At 30.1% G+C, this 21,620-nt stretch overlaps 5 protein-coding genes across 5 annotated transcripts; 1 reads left to right on the plus strand and 4 right to left on the minus strand.

Annotated features, from left to right (window-relative positions):
- Positions 1 to 972, minus strand: LOC109806629 (uncharacterized). The gene is made up of 2 exons (XM_020369094.3): positions 552 to 972; positions 1 to 275 (listed from the first exon to the last, which is right to left on the minus strand). Exons 1-2 carry the CDS (start codon positions 900 to 902, stop codon positions 270 to 272), a joined length of 357 nt encoding a protein of 118 aa, XP_020224683.1. The 5' UTR covers positions 903 to 972; the 3' UTR covers positions 1 to 269.
- Positions 973 to 5,315: 4,343 nt separating this feature from the next.
- WRKY53 (WRKY family transcription factor) lies at positions 5,316 to 7,115 on the plus strand. The gene is made up of 3 exons (XM_020367921.3): positions 5,316 to 5,977; positions 6,084 to 6,212; positions 6,306 to 7,115. The coding sequence occupies exons 1-3, from the start codon at positions 5,649 to 5,651 to the stop codon at positions 6,931 to 6,933; spliced, it is 1,086 nt and encodes a 361-aa protein (XP_020223510.1). The 5' UTR covers positions 5,316 to 5,648; the 3' UTR covers positions 6,934 to 7,115.
- A 207-nt stretch (positions 7,116 to 7,322) lies between these two features.
- Positions 7,323 to 8,957, minus strand: LOC109805742 (1-acyl-sn-glycerol-3-phosphate acyltransferase). The gene is made up of 3 exons (XM_020367923.3): positions 8,230 to 8,957; positions 7,778 to 7,795; positions 7,323 to 7,680 (listed from the first exon to the last, which is right to left on the minus strand). Exons 1-3 carry the CDS (start codon positions 8,549 to 8,551, stop codon positions 7,463 to 7,465), a joined length of 558 nt encoding a protein of 185 aa, XP_020223512.1. The 5' UTR covers positions 8,552 to 8,957; the 3' UTR covers positions 7,323 to 7,462.
- A 671-nt stretch (positions 8,958 to 9,628) lies between these two features.
- Positions 9,629 to 10,419, minus strand: LOC109806665 (uncharacterized). The gene has a single exon (XM_020369138.3). It carries the CDS (start codon positions 10,361 to 10,363, stop codon positions 9,848 to 9,850), a length of 516 nt encoding a protein of 171 aa, XP_020224727.1. The 5' UTR covers positions 10,364 to 10,419; the 3' UTR covers positions 9,629 to 9,847.
- Positions 10,420 to 16,633: 6,214 nt separating this feature from the next.
- LOC109806048 (Transmembrane amino acid transporter family protein) lies at positions 16,634 to 20,669 on the minus strand. Its single transcript, XM_020368394.3, has 7 exons — positions 20,514 to 20,669; positions 20,196 to 20,426; positions 19,464 to 19,561; positions 18,157 to 18,343; positions 17,942 to 18,072; positions 17,622 to 17,858; positions 16,634 to 17,197 (listed from the first exon to the last, which is right to left on the minus strand). Exons 1-7 carry the CDS (start codon positions 20,596 to 20,598, stop codon positions 16,808 to 16,810), a joined length of 1,359 nt encoding a protein of 452 aa, XP_020223983.1. The 5' UTR covers positions 20,599 to 20,669; the 3' UTR covers positions 16,634 to 16,807.
- Positions 20,670 to 21,620: the final 951 nt, after the last annotated feature.

Raw genomic sequence — 21,620 nt, forward strand, 5'->3', positions numbered from 1 at the left:
TAGATTTTAACACCGCACAGTTTTATTCATAATAGGAAGGTGGAATATATATCATAGTACATGCATTTACTTTAGATAGGTCTCAATGTCTCGATCTCAGACTTGCACCATAACTAAAGTACATCGGTTTACATATTTATTTTTAGGTACTTTTATTTAGTTTCTTCTTTGGTATAGTTTTTTATTTATTTTATAATGGACCACAATCTCCACATCACACCTATGAGTTGCGATCGAACTCCAATTATTATTAGTACAACTTCTCAACTTCAATCCTGCATGTACACATACAGCATCGTGTCAGATATAGTCAGACTGAGTATCACAAACGAATGATAATATATATATAAAATATGATGTATGATTATCATATGGAAAATGCTATCGAGTACTCTAAGTGCACTGGTTAAAAGAATAAAAAAGTAAGAAGTTTTTATTAAAAAATATACCTGCATATTCTTTGTGAAACTTTATTACAGTTTAAAATTTTTTGTCTACAGATTGATTCTTTAATCAATGTCCTATTGTCCTATAATATAAAGATTATATACCTTCCTCTTGTGGCAACTTTCGTTGTCGCTCTCACTGTCGCTGCTGTCATCACTGCTGTGATCAGAGAAGCGATCCTTGATGTTGTGCAGCAGACCTTTCTTGTGCTCCCTCTTGTTTCTGCCTTGGTTTTTTGTGTTGGAGTGATGATGAGTGGCGTTTGTTTGGGTGCAACCGCAGTGTGTTTTAGTGTTGGTGTGGGCTGAGTGGGAAAGGGTTTGGGTGTGAGTGTGGGTTTTGGAGGCCTCATTATGGTGCCCTTTGAAGAAGTCAGCCACCTTGTGCCCAAAACCAGGCTGGCTTTTCTGTTGGCAGCTTTGTTCGCAGGTTTTTTGGCATTGAACGGAGGCCATGCTGATGAATATACGCTCGAAACTCTGTTTCTTAGTTCTTTCTGGTTTGCTTGGTGCTTGCAAGTTTTGAGAGTAAGCTCTTATATATATATAGGATTGGGAAGGCATTAATTGGCTTCCCAGTTATGTTCCATCAATCAACAAACTTGGAATCTCCTTTTTCTTGATGGAACGAAGAATATCACAATATTTTTGTTTCACATTCAATCATGTCACCAGGACATCACCTTTATTTAGCCTTTTTGCCTACCGAATATATACCAAATTAATTTCCTTCAGGAGATCGTGAAAATGGAGAAGAGGTGAACAACCAATATATATGTTGGTTATTCCTCTCTCTATTTTTTATTTTGGTATAAAACAAATTTATCTTGCACAGGATACAATCTTACCCAAGCCAAATAAATCACCATTGACAACATGGATTTAACTTACTTAACACTCCAACTTAAGATCACCACTTACTGTATAAATTAAAATAATATTATATTAGTTATTTCTTGTTATAATTAAACATGATTCAATGCTCTCTACCATACACACATGACACTTATTTATTAATATATTGAATGCAAGTCTCACGACCTATTATCAATTTATTTATTTTAATAATTATTTTTGTTTTTTTATTTTTGTTTTTTTGACTAAAATAGAATTTTAGTCTCTTATTTTTATTTTTGGTTTCAATTTGGTTTTCTAAATTTAAAAAGTTTTACTTTACTCACTTAAAATATTTCTTTTAGACTAAGCTAGTTCTTTTGTTAGTTTATCTCATTAATTTTGTTAATTTAATGACATGTGACAAGTTATAAAGATGTTCTGTAAATTAAAATTTACATTGTTAATTAGTGTAAAGAATTGATAAAAAATTCAATTTAAATAATAAAAACACTTTCAAGGGACCTGATTAAAACTTAATTAAAATAATAAAGGAGAGGCCAAATTTTTTTATTTTAACCTAATATTCAAATGTTATATTTCTTCTTATGAATCTATAATAAATATATTAAATAGTAACTTTTAACATTTGATTTTTCTTCTAAAAAAAACATTTTATTTTTAAATATTTTAAAAAATAAAAATAGTTTAATCTAAAATTATTTGAATTTTAAAAAATAAAACATCTATACGATAATCATGCTACATCAAGGTAGCATCATCAAAACTGGGTTACCATTAGCATGACCTTTTACAGCTAAACAAACAATCCAAATAATCTTGTACTACTCATATACCAAATATGATCATTGTAACTCCAATCAGAAGAAAAATAAAGGATAAGCGTGTGAAAGAATCAGCATATAGCATTCAACATGAGATTACAATAATACACCATAAAATTATCTTAAAAAAATTTGTTCCAAAGGGCTATTTACACAAAAATATTTATATTTAATTATAACTAATTATATATGTTAAATTTTGAGGATAATTGTTATGTTATTTAATAGAGTCATTAAAAGTCATTATTTTAAATTGTTAAAATCATTGTTAGGAACTAATAATAGTGATTTTATATTTTAGAGAAATAAAAATAATAAAAAAAAGCATTTTACCAGACTAATAACAAAATTTACACATTTTATAAGGACAAAAATATATTATAAAGATTAAAAATAATGTTTACAAATTTTAGAAAAATAAAAATAGAGAAAAAAATTTCAAGAACCAAAATTGAAACTCACTTATTTTATAGAGGCTAAAATATATTTAAAACTTAATTATATTACAAAGACTAAAAAATAATTAAAATGAAAAATAAAAAAATCAAGAACTAAAATTGAAACTCACTTATTTTATAAATACTAAAAATATATTCAAAATTTAATTATATTATTATTTATACACGTAAATCCATACATGGTATAATTACTAATTATATGTTATAGTAGAATATTACTTAATTATAAACATATTATTATTTATGGTTTAGATTTTTTTTTATTTTTTAATTTTTGGAAAAAACTGATTAAAAAAATCATAATTTTAAGACATATATTACCAAAGAATATTTTTTAATTTTGAAAATTAAAATTGAATTTAAAATCATACTCACACTTTGTATAAAATCTCAAAATAAGAATTCTAAATTTTGAAACAATTTCTTATAATTTTAAAATTATTCCAAGAAATTTAAAATAGATTCTTAAAATAAAATAAAATGTTTAATATCTTTTATATTTTTAAAATAAATTCAAATTAGCATTGTAATGATTTTAAAATTAAATTATCCAGAAAACAATTTTTTTATCTGTTAATAAAAATATTGAAAAGGTATTTATTATATTAATATGTAATAATATTTATAAGTGAACAAAAATATTATTATAATTTTTAAACAGTTTTAAAATATATAAAACTAACAATAATCTAAAATTTTATGATATTCTTTTATTTTATTAATTATTTAATATTAAAATATAATTGGAAAAAAGAAAGATGAATAAAAGAAAAAAAAAAGTTGGGTCTGATTTTACGAGGAAAAATTTCTTCCGATGAATGAGACGTGTAGAAGGTATAACTTTCTTTTATTATATTTTATAGATATGAATAGTTAGTATATATCGAGGAAGGGGAAAATGTTTAAATAAAAAGAAGTGAAAATAAAAATAAAAAATTATTAATTAAATCTTAAGACTTACATATAATATGAGCTTGACTTAGTGATGAAAGTTTGATATAATATGTGTAAAATTTTAGATTTAACTTTTGTTATTATTATTGAAATTTTTATAGATAAAAAACAAAAACAAGTTTACATGTAATATTAACATAAAGTATCATTAAAATGATAATATATATATATATTTGTTAAATTATAGTCCCAACTTTTCAGATTTAGCCATATTAATTATATTCAACATTTTTCGTTCTATTTGTATTTTTTTTATATAACATTTATTTGTATTTTCTTTGTTACCATATTATTACTATATAAACTCTTACTTTATATATAAATCTCTCTAAGTTGGTATGTTCTTACAATATGAAGGGAGACAAATTAATGTAATGCTAAAATCAAGAAGTTAATACTGTATGTAACATCATGCATAATCTTTTTACTTATCTTGTTTATCTTTTGGTAGATGTGCATCACAAAAGCATATAAGTTTCAAAATAAAAATTTTTCCTTTCTGCTAGAGAACATTTTCCTCATGAATATACCCAACCCTGTTTAGTAATAGTCAATTCAGAGTCCCACTTCACACGCACAAGCATTCTACACCCTTCGGTTTTGAAGAAAAAAAAAAAGAAAAAAGGAGAAAAATGATTGAAGAGATTCCTTTCCAAGAACAAGCAAATGGAAGACGCGTGGAACCATCTACCTTATTCGACCTACACAAAGGAAATTAATATTGATATGTCTATGTTTTATTTCAACGAGGAAATATAAATTGTTTTGGTCTTATTATGATATAGTGAGTTAGTTTAAGGTTAGTGGATACTAGAAGGAAGGGCATTTAAGACTTTATCTGAGAATAGAACCTTGTAAGTTCATTCTCAAAGAAACCTAGAGAAGAATTTTAGAGAAAAAGACCCTAGTTCGTGAGCTCTTTTCTCCTCCAAACTTCTCTATTTGAAAGAGAAAACGAAAATTAAAAAATAAAATAAGTTTCTAAGCTAAGATTAACTTATTCGTAAGTTATTGTAAAAGTTTCTTTATCAACTTTTCTAGAAGTTTATTTTTAATTTATGTAACTTATGAAAAAAATTATTTTAATTTTTCTTTATATTTTTTTCCAAAAATTTTTCTAGAAAAATTTATCCAAAGAGACTTATAAATGTTATAACTATTAGCTTGTAAAATAACATCCAAAAACACCAAACATGCGAGAAGTCGCTGTAAAGTTAACTCTGTCAAATGTTTTATCAGACTAATTTTTCTCGAATATGAAGACTGCAGATCGGAAATTGAATATATAGCAACAACCAAGAGTGAGCAACAGTAGAGTATGAAACTATGTATGTATTAGTATTTTATGTTGACTTGGGCGAAGAGTGAGCGAAAATCAACGAGGAAATTGAGTAGATGGCAACAACCATGTCGCGTAAGCAGTCTTCTATGTTTCTTTCTCTTCGCCAATGGAAAAAAAGTAATAGTAGTAAGGGGCCAAGCGACAACGCGGAGTAATGTTGGAAAATTCTCTTCATTCGAACTCTTCAAAATCAAAAGGAACATGGGCCTATCATTAACCAACAATAACTTATCCAGCTTGAGTGGACTTGGTCACAATTTTAATTCATCACACTATGCACTGACCAAATACCGGTCTTAGCTGAAAAACTCGCTTTTCTCAGTCAAACTTGGACTTTCAACCCTTCAACGAATCAACACCCCTTCCTTTCCCTTGCTCCTTATTTGGAAATCAAACCCCCAAAAGGTACCACCCTATAAATACAAGCCATTCATTCAACTAAAAAAACACACCTTATCTCAAATACCCTTTGCTCCTTTAGCCTCACTCACGCTCTCTTCTCTTCTGCTCCAACTACTAACTAATCAATCCTAAGAAACCCATTTGAAATTTCAAGTCTCGTTCTGGCTACTACGTCCATGTTCATTGTTTACCACACTTCACCATTCCAAGGCTCTCATAAACTTCAGCTTACAACTCTGCTACAGAAAAATAAACTATTGGTTCTAGATATAAGTGCGTTTCCAGAGTAGAAGTGAGGCTATTGGGTATGAAATAAACATCAAGCACCATCATCTACGAATATTGTCGCTACTATAAACAACACAAAATGGAGAATGAATGGAGCTGGGAGCAGAACACGCTCATCAATGAGTTAATTCAAGGGATGGAGGTAGCAAGGAAGTTGAAGGCGGACTTGAGGACGCCGTATTCGGCCGGCACAAGAGATTTACTGGTGCAGAGGATATTATCTTCTTATGAAAAGGCTCTACTAATTCTAAGATGCAATGCATCAACTTCCGAGTTGCAGGCCATGAGTCAAGCAACAGCGACTCGGTTACCAGAGTCCCCATTGTCTGTTCATGGAAGTCCTTTGAGTGAGGACGTTGATGGGACCATCAAGGATCACCAGGAAGTTAAACATGATTCAAAGAAAAGGTGAATTTTACTAGGCAGACTTGGTAGCAGTTTGCTGCTACATAAACATCAACTATGTCTGATTATATACTACAGCTCCTAACCATTTGTTTTTAATTGATTTCAGAAAGACAATGCCCAAATGGATGGACCAAGTAAGAGTGAGCTGCGAGAGTGGTCTTGAAGGACCACATGAAGATGGCTACAACTGGAGAAAATATGGTCAGAAAGACATCCTTGGTGCCAAATATCCAAGGTGAGAGGATTTCCCTAAAATATGCTTTAGAAAAGAATCACAAGTATTGTTCATGATAAACTTCTAATTAAAAACTCATTGTGACACTTGCAGAAGTTACTATAGGTGCACCTTCCGCAACACTCAGGGCTGTTGGGCCACAAAACAAGTACAGAGGTCAGATGAAGATCCTACAATATTTGACATAACTTACAGAGGAAAGCATACCTGTTCCCAGGGAAACAATGCTGTTATGCCACCTAAGTCACCAGACAAACAAGAGAAACCACACAGTCATAACATTGATATTCACCATGCACAGGCATCACATGAAAGCCTTACAAAGTTCAGAAACATCTTGGCTGTCAGCACAGATAAATTGGACAGTGGAGATATGACCTATCCTTTCACTTTCCCTTCAACTTCATTTGGATGCATGCAACAAGAAAACCACAGCTTGATTCCTTCATCCCTAGGGAACGAATCCTTCTTGAGTGACCTATACCAAACACACCTGTTATCTCCAACTACACCAGAATCACACTACTTCTCATCTCCAACTTTCCAGATGAATGAGTTTGATGGGATCTATAACAAGCCGAATTCGGATTCTGAAGTTAATGAGATCATTTCCACCAACACATCAGCAACCAATTCTCCAATTCCCGATTTCAATTTCTCACTTGATCCAGTGGAAATTGATCCAAATTTCCCTTTTAATACCCCAGGATTTTTCTCTTGATTGTACTATAATGGAATCCTATAAGCATATAATTTTCCCAAAATAGGACAAGTTCAAACAGCAGTAGAATTGTAGAATAAAGAATCAGCAACTGCAGCACTCATGAATGTCACTGTAGTCAATATCAGAATTACAATTTTGGCATTGTTTATCAAAAAGCAGTTTGTACTTTCAGATTAAAAGGTGCTCTAAATTTTCCTCGGTACAACCTACAAGCCACATCTTTAGTAGAAGAGAATAGCAGTCACAAAGAACAACTGATAAGGCAATTTAAGTTACAAGATTACATCATCTCAAAAAAATAATCAATATTATAAGAGTGAGCTTTTAGAACATTACTAAAGGGAAATAAAGGGAAAAGAAACAAAATGGCACATCAAAATTGGATATGCTGACCAAAACCCTGTAAGATTTCATTCCAATTGATGCTTTAATTACACAAATTTCCAGCATTTATAATCCATTCTATATACAAAACAAAACAGCCCAGATGCTGCAATAAAAGTGACAACATAATGAATTTCAAATATCAAACCAGATTCCCACGTTTGTTCTTCTTCTCCTCCTCCTCCTCCTCCAAGCCCGAGTTAGGAGAGGGTGTTTTTTCATCATCTTGTGAATTTTGAGCCTTCCTGAGACCCTCTCTGAGACCCAACACAATGAACAAGTTAGTGAGAGTGAGGAGGGACTCAGCTCCGCCATGTAACCAGTCCACATTGGACAAAGAAGTCCCATAATGCACCTTCGCTGCGGTGACATGCAAACACAAATCACCACTCATCTTTTTTACATATCGAGCCAATCAAACTGAACATCATTTTCAACAACTTAACTTAAAACTCACCATAAATCCCAGCTGGTACTGCTCAATTGTGCCGCGCCATAGAAAAAGCAGGTTCAAAACATAGCAAATCAGCAAGGTTAATATCAGAGTAAATAATGATTAGCCTATGAATTTGGAAAATGCTATCATATTAACTGAAACTAAAAAAATATATCAAATAAGTATTTGAAAGTACAAATTAACGATTATAGTAGTCTAACTAAAATTTATAAAAGAAAATATGACTGAATATATATTCGAGCACCAAAATAAAAATTGTAATTTTATTTTTATTTGTAATTAACTACACTGAGGGACACAAAGTTGAAACATAAAATCTTATGATACTAATTAAACTTGAGAATTGTAAATAAAATAGTTATTTGAGGTACTAAAGAGTTATTTCATATTTTGTTACAACAGTGATGAAACTTGAATATAATTGCAGCAAAGAGGGAGATAAAGAAAATAACTTGTGGCTCCGACAAAGGCAAGCAAAAAGTAGAAGCCAAAGAGGGTGAGGTTTGGAGCAGTCTTGGACTTGGTAATGAAGTACAAGAATCCGATGTATGGAAACAAGGAAAAGGCGAAGAGCTGGGAAGCGATGCTCTGAGAGTCGATGGTGGGGGCCCATGGATCAACAGGCAGTGGCAGCCCACACACGATCACTCTTCTGTTTCTGCAACGCTTCCATTCCCTGCTTCCATGTTGCATAAACCTTGTTGGAGGCTTCACAAATTTGGTGCCTTTACAGAGAGTCACAACGGGAAGGGTCAAGCTCATGGCACCCGCCATTTCACTCTTCTCTCTTCTGCTATTCTATCTCAATTCTCAATTCTCATCTCTTGCTTCATGCAACATTCCCACCCATCAATTTCTCAAATCGGCCTATTGGGCCACCCTTTTCAATTTGGGCTTTCAGATCATTACACTTCACAGTTACTAATATCTTATCTGCTGTCCAGACGTGTACTAATCAAATAAACACACATATTATTTTATTTTTATTGATAGAATTATATGTAATTATATTATAAACTTATTTAATATCATTGATGGATTTATTTTATACTTCTTAATTAAGTTATTATGTATCCCTGTAGAGTCAAATATTATCCCCAAAATGAAGCTAACGCATTTAAATGAAGTTAAAAATCTCATGAATTGTGGACCTAAATATAAATATATCTTACCTACTTTTATTCTATTTAATAATATTATTTCAAAATATATTTCATTTAATTAAAATTATAGTTTTAATAAAAAAAATTATTCTTGATATCAAATTTCAATGAAGTCGTTATCAAATTTTAATGAAGGGTCATATAAAAAAAATAATTTTTAATTGAAGTTAACAATATTAAATAAAATTAATTATTTTTTTAATTAACGCACAAGTTGGTCAAACATGCTTATAAATGAGTAGAAATAGATGAGTATATATCTTGCTAAACATTTAAATCATTTATTAAATTACTAGTTTTCTAGTTATATTGATCATAACTTTAAGAGAAAATTTAAGATAAATAAAAATAAAAATCTATATATATTTTTTACTGAGTAAACAAGTGAATCCAACTTAACTCTCTACGAATTAAATCTCCAATAAAAAAGTGAGTTTAACCTGACTTATTTTCCAGGTGGTTGAAAGTGCATTGTTTCCCACACTTATATATTCTACCTATCTAATTATTTTGCATAGGAATGACTGTAAAATTTGATTATATAAATAGTTAAAAACTACTTTGTAGTTGAAAAGTTGATAAACCACCTCCGCGGCCTCAATATGGATGCGCCTCCACCTATTCATCTAAATCAAAATTTAACTATCACCTCTATAGTTGACTCCGATCCCAATCCTAATCAAATCACTTTCTCTTTAATTTCGTGGACCGAAAACTGTGGAGTATTTTATTAATAATAATGACAAGTCACATAACCGTCCAAGTTACACATTCCTATACGCGCTTCATAAATTAAACAATTGCATCGTGAATCATCAAAACTTGTAAAAAAAGAAAAAAGCACAAGCCACACTAATACTATTTATGAGATGAAATAATAATAATTGTTAATTATGATGATCCTTTGTTAAGCACACGAAATACCGATAGCGTTGGTGGGCGTAAAGCGCTCCGACGCTGACTTTCTGACCAAGGAAGTGATCTCAGGCGAAACCACAGCCACCTCAAACTCCGGAAGTTCGGGAATTGTGGAGAGGACCGGTTCGGACTTATCATAAACGATGTATAAACGGTCCTTGTTGGAATATTTATCTTCCACTCGGAAACTACTAATGTTGTTACTAGGGCCCCTTAGTTTGTTGGTGGGCTTGAAAACAAAGCGAAGGAGTTTGTGGAAGGTTCGAGAGATCTTGAAAGACTTGTTGTTAGACACGGGTGTTTGAGGTTGAGGTTGAGGTTGAGGTTGTTGAAGTGAGAGACAACGTTGGTGAGGCATGGAAAGGGTTCTTCTATTTCTCGGAGAATTGGCTATTGCTGAGTCCAATTGGTGTTTGAAGGAGTTTAGCTCGTAGGAGTCATATAGGGTGCTGCCACAATCCCAAACGTTTCTAAGCTTTTCTTCTCTTGGTTTCTCCATGTGCATGCCTAAAGAGGTTGTGAAAATAGTGTTTGATTTCTTAGTTTTCGTGTTGTATATATAGACGACTAAAGAGATGGTTTGAGTACTTTTATGTGATAGTTGGTGAAGGGTGAAACGCGTTAGTTATGACTTGGAAAGTGCGGCTTAATCTTAATCTTAATCTTAATCTTAATAATATAAGGGTTTCACGTCCCGCGGATATTGACCACCATTACCATTAAATCCGTGAGGATATATACTTTTTATTTTGGTGCCACCACACTTGTATTTTTGCTAGCTGCTTGCTTAACATTGGCCAAACACAGTACAGGTAAGCTTCCATTCTTGAAAGCTTTTAAAAATAAAATAAAAATCGATCGTCTAATTAATTAAGTGGAAAAATAAGAAGAAGTGGGAACTCCGGGACGTGGAGCAAAAGTGGCCCCTTGAAATCAGGAATCATGTGTGTATAAGTATCGTCTCATACGTATCACATTCACACTCACATGTACATACGCTTCAGATGATACAACACCATATATGGATTAATTAATGGTACGTGTAAATATAGAAAACTATATAGGTAATTTTATCAAATTTAATTCCTTATTTTATAAGTCTTTATTCTCATAATCTTCATCTTTTATATTATCATAATTTTTTATTGTTTTTATTCAAAAGATTTTAAATATACTCCACCTATCTTTAATAATGAAATGAGTAATTTTTCTAAGAAAGAAAAAAGGAGAATACTATAAAAGACATTTTAACGCTCAAGTCAATCTTCGATCTCCAGATAAGTCAACATAATTAATATTATAATAAATGTAAAAGTACATTTTTCTTCTTAATAAATCACTATTTATGTTAATTTTATTGGATTTGAGTCCTAATGATAGGTCCATTAATTATTTAATTATATTTAATGATGCTTTTGTAATATTCGTGGATTAATATAGTCTTCGATAACAATTTGAGGAGTATTCGGCTTTACCCTTTGACCAAACCCTTCCAACATACATGCTATAAGGCTTTCAAAAAATTTTAATTATAAAATGAAAGAGAACCTGGCAAAGTCGTTTCACATGTTACATCTCATTAATTTCTTTGACAATGTTGTTTTAGTAACATTTTTTTTTGTGAATTGTCATGCTTATTCATTTTCCTATTTGAAATGAGGAATCACACTTTTTGAGCATATAAATAGTCCCTTGATAATACCCATTGATTTACGCTTGATCCAACAACTATGATCTTCCACTCCCCTCTTTTACCTCACTATAAATAGGAAGTCATTTTTACCAAACTTGGGCCTCCTTGATAATTCTCCTTTTTTGAGCACTCTTTTGATCCTTCTTATTTCACCTCTGAGTAGTCCTCTACTTTCTTACTTAGGTAAAAGTGATCCATTCCTCATCTTCTTCCTCTTTTGGTTCCTTTTCGCCTAACTTTTCTAATTTATCTTCTAATGATACTTCTCCTTATAAAAGGGTTGAGACTTCAACCTGAGCTGATAACTTAAACCATGAAGAGGTTGAGTCCTTGGCCTAAGCCGATGGTTTAGACCCGATAGAAACTTTAAGATAGTTCTAGGATTTGAATGGGTATATTAAGAGGTTTCCACGTATAATTATTGTTTTAAAGATCTGAGAGCTCTTGAAAACTTTGTTGATCTTGTCACGATTTCTACCTTTCTTATTGAAGAGGTGTCGTATTCAATTTTTGCTAGATGTTGCAAAATTGATGCCTCTCTAAATCTTGATTATGATTTTGCTCCGAAAGATCCTTAGGATTCATGGCATTTCTTTTATATGTATGATTGTCTCTTTTGAGACCTCAATATCATTATTCTTTTTAATCCTTTCTTTACTAGTATCCTTAAAAATCTTAATGTTGCTCCTACCCAACTTGTTGGAGAGAAAGATACACATTAGAAGGGGAGTTGAATAATGTATATAAAAAAACTCACGCTTTTTTGCAGTGAATAAGTGAAGAGTACAAAAAGATGAAATACTAAAAGGTAATCAGCCAAAGTGGTAAAATAGATGAAATGACACGAGTCTTTTTTATACTAGTTCGTATCCAACTAAAAGACTATGTCCAATTCTCGATCCAACCAGATTGAGTTCCTCTATCTTCAACAAGATACAAGTATTATTTACCAAGTGACTAAACAATAAGTCTCATATGTCAGTTGTACCTGCAAAAGGAACTTTGATGACAAAGTTAGCAAGTAATTGGAACGTTTCGATATTGTTTGTAAAATTACATATCTCATAAAAGTGAAATTAATGTATATTTATAGATAAAAGGATGTTACCGTTGATGATTTAGTCAATTAAGTGTATTTAAGACCTTTTATTTCTTTGTAACGACCCGACGTTACTTTTTTCATGATTGTGATGAGGTGTTTGACCATACCAAATACTTCTCGACCTTATAGATGACTATTCAATGTCCTTCTAGTCACGAAGACTGATAATACATAAGTCTCCTAAGTCTTCAACTTATGAGAGAAGAGTTGAATGCATAGTCAATTGTCGAAAATATTGTTTCTCGCTTTGAGATTTGAAATTATTGCCTTCTGGATACGTTGTCATTTTAGTAGTCATTTTGCATGCAATGATGACATGTCATAGCACTTATAATAATGTGAATGTGAAATGTTTCGCACACAGAGGAATACCTTTCTTCGTCATTGACATCAAAAGGATCTAACGGTTTAGGGAGACGCGACGCTTCATTTCGCAAAACCATTTCTTCTATAAATAGTGTGATGGAAACATCAAGGAGAGACGTAATTGATATCACTTTACTTTCAAGCTTCTTTCTAGATCTTTAACTTCTTGATACTTCTTAAACTTCAAAGAGTTCTCCAATGGAGAGGAAGAACTCGTGATTCACCTTCAAAGGTTAAGAACTCTCTTCAAGACCAACTATCCTATAGTTAAAATTTTGCAAAAGCCAGAGCTGGCTGGTCGAATGATTAAAGAAAGTTTGTATAATCTCTTTGGTGAATATATAAAGCAAGCAAGTACATTCTTAGAATAGTGGATTAAGCTTAACTCAACCCTATAAAACCGGCTTGTAAGGTGAGGGTTGTTTTCCATTTATATACTATTTAATTGTCTAATCCCTAGTCGATATGGGACTTTGATTTTTTCCAATATACATCAATCTCATTACTACCTAGTACTTCATCACACCTAAGGCCATTAATAAGGTCTCATTTAAAAAATATTGTTTAATGTTAATTGCAATGTTTTGAAACTTTTCAGGTGTCGGTATTAAGATGGAAGAAACATCCGTTGCCCGCAATAATGATCATGGTTGCTATTTTAGGATTTATATCGCCAATTGCATGTTTCCTTCACATGCAGGTTTGTTTTATAACTAATTGTGATTTTTATAGGCCTTTAGTTTTGGACAATCATGGATTAACTTATGAGAAAATAAACTATGCAATGATAATGTAAAATGGTCTTACGTTTTCATTCAATAAAATCATGTATGGTGAGTTTGTTAACTTTTATAATAAATAAATAAAAATTCATACAAAAAATGAATTATAATTGATTGATAGTGTAAAGTACTTTATACTATTAGTGCATAATCATTAAATTTTTAACTTATATGCATTTAAATATTTATAAAGAAAAATGAGCTTCATTTTTTTTTATAGAGAACAATGAGCTTCATTTACATTGAAAGTTGCTACACCAACTATGGCTATTTCATTCGAATAATAGAGAACTTATAACTAACTAATTATGAATAAGTTACAAACGTTTTACACACAAGTCACAAACTATCACATAAGATCATCTTTAGTATTATTAATATATTTTTGTTATATATTCCTAAGAGTTTTATATTTTCTTATAACCTTCAACATGCTATTAATTAAAGTGGAAAAGATGAAATGGTCAATTTTTTTTTATTACTAACCCATGTAACAATGTCTAGACTTTTGTGTTGAAGAGGCCAACTATCTTTCCAAAATCACTCATTTTTGTTGTTTTTTTTATAAGTTTATACTCTGTGGGTATAATGGTGTCCAAGGTAAAGACTTTTTAAAACATGTTTCTTTTTAACATCAAGTTTTTTGTTCGATATGTATTACTATTGTAAAGCATTCTATTTATATAGAATATACGTGATGTTGAAAGGGATAAAGCATATGGTGTCAATACTCTTTCAATGTATTTGGGTCAAAAAAAGGGTATGTTTTTCAAATGCAACATCTCAACATAATTGGTTACACATTCTTGTATTGTTCTTTGTTACTCTTAAGTCTTAACTACTATTTGGTAGGCATTTTAGCCTTGTGTTTCCATTTTCGAAATGGCTTTCGGAATCAGCATCCTAGTAAGAATAATAACATCTTCTTACCTTTGGAGTAAAATTATCACGGTAATGTGTTATTACACACACACACAATGTGTGATTTTAAACAAAAAGTGTTAAAATGTACAAACATGTCTTAAACTTTTTAACATTGTTTAAAATTTATTCAATGCTATTATTTTAGGGTCTAGGATATGTTTTTCTTGCTTCAGTTCTATGGTACAAGGCCAAATATGTAGATTTGAAAAGTTTATCTTCCATACAATCCTTCAATAATGTATGGAGTGTAATATATATCAAGATAAATATTTATAAAAGTTAATTATTCATGATCACTTAATCATAAATAAGTATTTAAACTATTTCCACGTGATTAAGTAGTTAAACTAAATTAATTTATTCTTGTGAAAACAAATTTTTTTATGACTATGTTTACACACATAATCATATATCGGTTTAATTTCATCATATGAAGTAAAAGTTAATATTATTTTAAATGAATTACATGCGAGAGGACATGAATTATTGCTTATATGTATATTTACTTTCAAATTAATTGTAATAATTCATCTATTTTTACTCATACAAAGTGAAAAATGATATATATATATATATATATATATTTTTTTTTTTTTATTTTTTTTATTTTTTTATTTTTTTTGCCGCTCTTGTACGTAGCACACTTCCTCGTGCATTTAATTAGATAAGAATGTGGATGAAAGTTACGACCAAATAAAAGGATATGTTTTGCATTTAAAATCTATCAAAACAATAAAAACTACATAGATATATGTTTCTTGAATATTACTTCTTGTATTGTTAACATCTTTCTTTAATTGTGTTAAGATTATATCTATCTACACTAAGAACGACTTTTCTTAGTTAAATCTTAAATAAGTGGAATAAGAAAATAGATACAATTTGCTATACTATGTTTTTGTTAAAAAACTTTAGTCCTTTAAGGAAAATAATTGTGATAGTGTATTTGTTTATGTTTCAAAGTGCCCCTTTATAAAAATACTCAAGAATTTTTATTTTATTTTTTATATAATAAGGACCACTATGCATATTTCCCACAAAACTAGTTACCTTATCAAGTTTGGTGCCAATTATATATACAGATTTAATTATTTAAAAAATAAGTATATATATCTAAACTTATTTTGTTCAATAACTTATATTTTACATCAAATTTTAATGATCCAATCATTAAATTTAAAATTTTTAATACATAAATCAAGTTTGTAAATTTTTAAAAAATTTGAAAATTATTTGATATTTCGTTTCATTAATTCAAATTAACGAATAATCATAAAATTATTTTATACATTGATTTGAATTAATAAAACGAAATATTAAATAATTTCTAATTTTTTTAAAAATTTGTAGACTTAATTATGCATTAAAAACTTTAAATTTAATTATTGAATCATTGAAATTTGATGCAAAATATAAATTATTAAACGGAGTAAATTTAAGTAAACTTATTTCTTAAATAAACGAATCTCTTCTCATATATATATATATATATATATATATATATTATGATATATAGCTTATATTATAATATTATTTTTAACTATTACTATTTTAAAAAAAACTTAAAAATAAAGATAACAATGCTAGATAAAAAAAAAAATCTTTAAAACATTTTCATTAAAAAAAATTCCTAATAATATTTTCACCGAAGAAGATTCGATATGATAACCGTTCTAAATTATATATGTAGAGCATTAAATCATTTTTTTATATAAATAAAAATATAGTTCAATATTAAATATCTAATAATTTCAATTCCATAATCGGTGTCTAGAAACATATGTAGATAATCAAAATTTAAAGAAAAAGAACTGTTAGATTTTTTTAATGTTCGTTTGGTATTTTGATTTATAATTATATTTTTTCATGTTTCCAAAAATTAATCTAGAGCATTCACGAACCTACCAATACCATGAACACCGGTTACCGCTTGCTATGAGCTCTCATGAGCCTAATGTTAATACCATATGTACAACAATGTTGGGGAAAGTGTTTTTATCTGTCTGGTGTCAATGTCACCCATTTCACAAACTGAAATAACCTTTTGTGGTCTTGCATTCGTGATTTTATGTATGCATTTTCTTAATCCACAACATCACTGCTAAACAGCTTAAATTGGTTGGCATCAAGAACCAATTTCCTTATGGAAGAGAATGCACCCATGATTCCAGCACCCGTAAATATCACCATAATTGAAACGTTGATCCAGTAAGTTAAGGATGATTTTTTAGGCTTGTATGTCATGTTGTATAGAAGCATAGGCAGAATGAAATCCAGAGGGATGAAGCCAATAGCTCCAACCACACCATTAATGTCCCCAAAAAATGGTAGCATGGCTGCAAAAACCCCGCATAATATCATGTAAATTGTTCGAAGAATTATGCGAGGAATGAGATTTCTTTTGGAAAACATCCCCTGCCTCACATCAGCTGATTTCTTCTCCATTATCTCATACGCAACTTGAGAATAGACCTGTCATATGTTCGGACAAACATTAAATCTTTGCTCATGCCAGTTTTGTTTATGAAATTTAACTACAACACATTAAATATATATATACGTTGTTACAAAGTCATTCAATCATGAATTTGAATCCTGACTTTGTAATAACTATTTTTGAATCCTGCCCTGATCCTGAATAATCTTCAGGTGACACATAAGACTCAATCATGTGCCACGTGGAGATTAACTGAGATACAGTAGTATCGAACCATGAAATAATTTCTTCGTTTTTAGACTGATTTCTAAGAGTAAGACAATGTATCAAAATTAATTTTTTTTGTCCTCTTAAAAAAATCACTCACAAGGAACAAAATCAAATAGAATTATTCTCATGACAAAACTTAATCATGACCAATTGACCTTCCCATTGAGAGAGAGATGTTTGTTGGCTTACCAGACCAATGGCAAAGAGCTGAAGAAGAACAAAGATGATTGCTAGTCCAAGAACCCAAGTTGGGGCCAAAGAAGGCCCACTATCTGGTAGCAGACTTTTTAAGATGTTTGAGTTGGATTTGTTTCCAAATACCCAATATCCAGAAACTGCAGCAGAGTAAAAAGTCACAAAAATCACAGCATAACACATAGCAAGGCCTTTTACCATCTTCCCAGTGGCAGGGGGTGCTAGAGTTGCCTGTATTCATAATGACATGGTCAATGTACGTAACATAATATCCAAATAAATTATTTTAACTTAGTAATAGGAACAGTATGTACTTGTATCTCTGGTAATATGCCATTCCCAAATATTGCTGCTAGTATGGAGAGGGAGGTGAAGGCACTGAATGCCCTCGCAGACTTCTTAGGTTCTAAGGAATAGTCCCTTGGAGGGGCATTTTTTGATGTACCTGCAACATGGTTGGAGATTTCTTAAATCATGTTATTGGAACAAAGATTGTTTGTAAGTAAAATGTAATTAGGGGATAAAATACCTGCATGAATACAGGCAGCAACCACCAGGATAGTGTAGCCAAGGGCGAAAAGTAGTGAACAAAAGTTGATGTGTCGCAGGGAATGGAAAGAAGGAAGCTGAGAAAAAACTATCATTACCGCTGTCACCATCGCTATAAAATGGTACAATTTGAGGGATCCATGAGGTGAAATGTTGGAGTACATGATCTTCCATAACAAAAGGAAAAACAAACAATAAATTAATTAACAAATTAAAAAATGAAATATTTTAACCAAGGTCATTTATTTACTTAATATTCCAAATCACTGTATTATCTTAAAACAATATGCAGCAAAAGCAGAATAAATGATCACTCAAGAAATTATAGTTTTGACTATTTTTAAGCAAAAGAAAGAAAACGAAAATTCCAACAACTGTTTTGTACTGATCAAATTGTTAGCTTAGAATCGAAGTTACTCGTATATCTTTATCTGTCATTCAAAAATTATATAAAGGATTACAAATTCAATCTCATCAGAAAATGGCTGAAAGCACAATTTTAGATTTATCGGCTCAGGCGAAAAATGTCATATCATGCGTGTGCGAAATTGCTTTCATGAACCAAAATTTCAATAAGTAGAAAGCGTGACTCAAGAGATCACAATTTCCTTCATGTTGCACCGCACCAACCTCCTTCCAATCATTTGGTATTGAGTTTGAATCTTATCATTTTCACAATGACTACACTCTTAACCATTTTCAGTTTGTCACTACTCACTATAACTCATCCTTTCGGCTACCCCCCAATCATGGTTCCGTAGAGTTTAAGTTTAACATTATTGCATAGTATTCGTCTCAAGATGAGGCTATAAATAATTTCTGAGTGAAAATTTCGATCACTATTCATTCTTTAGAAGGTAGTACTTTTTTTGTTGAAAATTTTGATCAGTTAAAAACGTGCAAGTCAGGAATACTTCGAAAACATCCAAAATATAGTTCAAGGCTAACAACGGTTTCAGCCATAATTTATAATCAGTAAGTGAAAACTTCTTGAAAGGTTAGGAAAAAAGAAAGAAGAATAAAATATCAATAATTGATGGGAGATAACGAAATTCAGAATTGCAATATATAATAAAGAATAAGAGATTATGTAAAATGAATACGATTATATATACTATAACTATAGTTATAACCAGTTGATTTATTTAATGTCACTACAACCCGAAACCTTTAAATTTTATTGATTGGAAAATGACAGGAAATTAAACTAAAATAATTAGTTAAATTAGAAAGAGAAAGAAATTGATAAATAGTGTATAATAATAAATATTGAAACGGGAAACTAACCTGAAGGCATTCACCCGCGAGCAAGATGGCCCCTACGCCAACGCCAGTGTTGATTGCCGTTTGAATAAAGATTACAAAATAGAACATCCATCCAGACCCTGTTAAACCAGACCAACAAATATTTAAATTCACACATAAAATAAATTAGTTAAGCTTATTTAATTTTATTAATTTCATAAATAAAATTAAATTTTACTTTCTAAACTATCTTTAATAGTATTTATTGAATGTAGTGATCACATTTAATTTAAGAATAAATTTTAAAATAATAGCATTAAATAGGATCTAGTTAAAATTTATTTATATTTAAATTTACAAAGTTTATCTATTTTTTTTGTTTATATATGAGTTCAGGAGTTAGTTTCAAAACATATATTTTTTGTTTTAATTAGTAAAATGTTTAAATTTAAGATACCGGGTATACTATCTTATGTAAACGGCAAGTATAAAGATCTAATCTCTTAAAACAAAAAATTTGAAATACTTTATCTTTATGAAACTTTAAAACGAGAGTAGCTTTTGCATTCAAATATGGTGACATGGCTGAAGCTTTAGTTATTTAAATGGAAGAAAGTTGAGTAAAAGGAAAAGCAGTAGCGAAGAGAATTGATTAAAAAAGTCAAAGAAGAATTAATGGGCGACGGAAAGGGGTGTGAATGATAAGAAAAGGACAGACAGGCAATTAAAATATGAAGCGGTGAGAGAAACCAAGTAACATAGAAATCACCGCACCTAATACGTCGGCGGCGAGTTCCCGGAAGCGAATATGGCGGCGACCGGATTTTTCGCAGTGATCGAGAACTTTGGACATGAGCAAGTATGAGTAGAAGGTGACGACTCCCATGACGGTGAGGCACAAGAATCCGAGCCCCCAACCCAATCCTCTGAACGCGTACGGCAGCGTCAGAATCGTTGGCCCAACGATCGCCGTCGTTAAGTGAAAGCCGGCGTGCCACCATTCACCTATATATAATATATTGATTGATTAAGCCATTCATATTTCATATTATTGTTTGAATCCATAGTTCCGTGAATCTGAGTTACAGTTACCTTTGGATTGGAGAACGAAAGCAGCTCCGGCGTCGTCCTCGTCCTGGCGCCGGTTACCGATATCCGCCTTAGGTGGCTCTGCCATGATATGATATTCACTAACTAAACTATGATTAAGAAGAGATAATCCATTATATGTACAAAGTATTTATATAAGACCCTCATACAAAAGGTACACTGCCTCTCAGAATTATTTTTATAAATTAATAAATTATTAAAATTATATAAAAGTGATTATTAAAAATACACGTGATTATGAAGGAATTTTTTTTTATAAATAATTTAAAAAATTGTAATTTATAAAAGAGTAATTATAAATGTAAAATTTGACGAAATTTTGTGTATATTAAAAATTCCATTCTCTTTTACTATAGTTACAGATTAGCATATCTATGTGAATTTTTTTTTTATAAAAAATAATATATAAAAATAAGTGATTATTAAAAATATAAATGATTATGAATTCAAATTAACATAAAAAAAATTCTAATTCGTAAAAGAATAGTTATGAGAATGTAAATCGAGTAAAATAATATATAATTAAAAAAATAAAATAATTTTAAACAAAACTAGAATTAAAGGTGGTTATAAAATAAGAAGATAGTTATTATTGATAGATTAGATAATTAATTTATAAATATATATATATATATATATATATATGTATATATATGTATATATATATATATGTGTGTTTTTTTAAATATATTTTTAGTTTCTTAAATTTAAGATAAATTAATTTTTAGTCTCTCAAATTTAAGATAATTTTGTTTTTTATCTCTCAAATCTAAAATCAAATTTTTTAGTCATATAATTTCAAAATAATATTGTTTTGATTTTTATATTTAAATTTTGTTAGAAATTTTGTTAAATACTGTTATACAAAATCCACCTAGTCTCCCTATTAATGAAAATATCACACTAAATCTCATTGATGTTGGATACTACCTCAACTTATTACTTATAGATATATTATTGTTGACATTAAAGATTAAAATATAGAAGAAATTAAATTATAAAGACTAAAATAATAGTTATAAATTTAAGAGACTAAAAATAAACTTATACTAAATTTGAGAGGCTAAAAATATATTTAAACTTATTTAA

Source organism: Cajanus cajan, chromosome 2 (genome assembly GCF_000230855.2).
Source record: "Cajanus cajan strain Asha chromosome 2, NIPB_CcT2T_4, whole genome shotgun sequence".
In the NCBI taxonomy this organism is placed as follows: domain Eukaryota; kingdom Viridiplantae; phylum Streptophyta; class Magnoliopsida; order Fabales; family Fabaceae; genus Cajanus; species Cajanus cajan.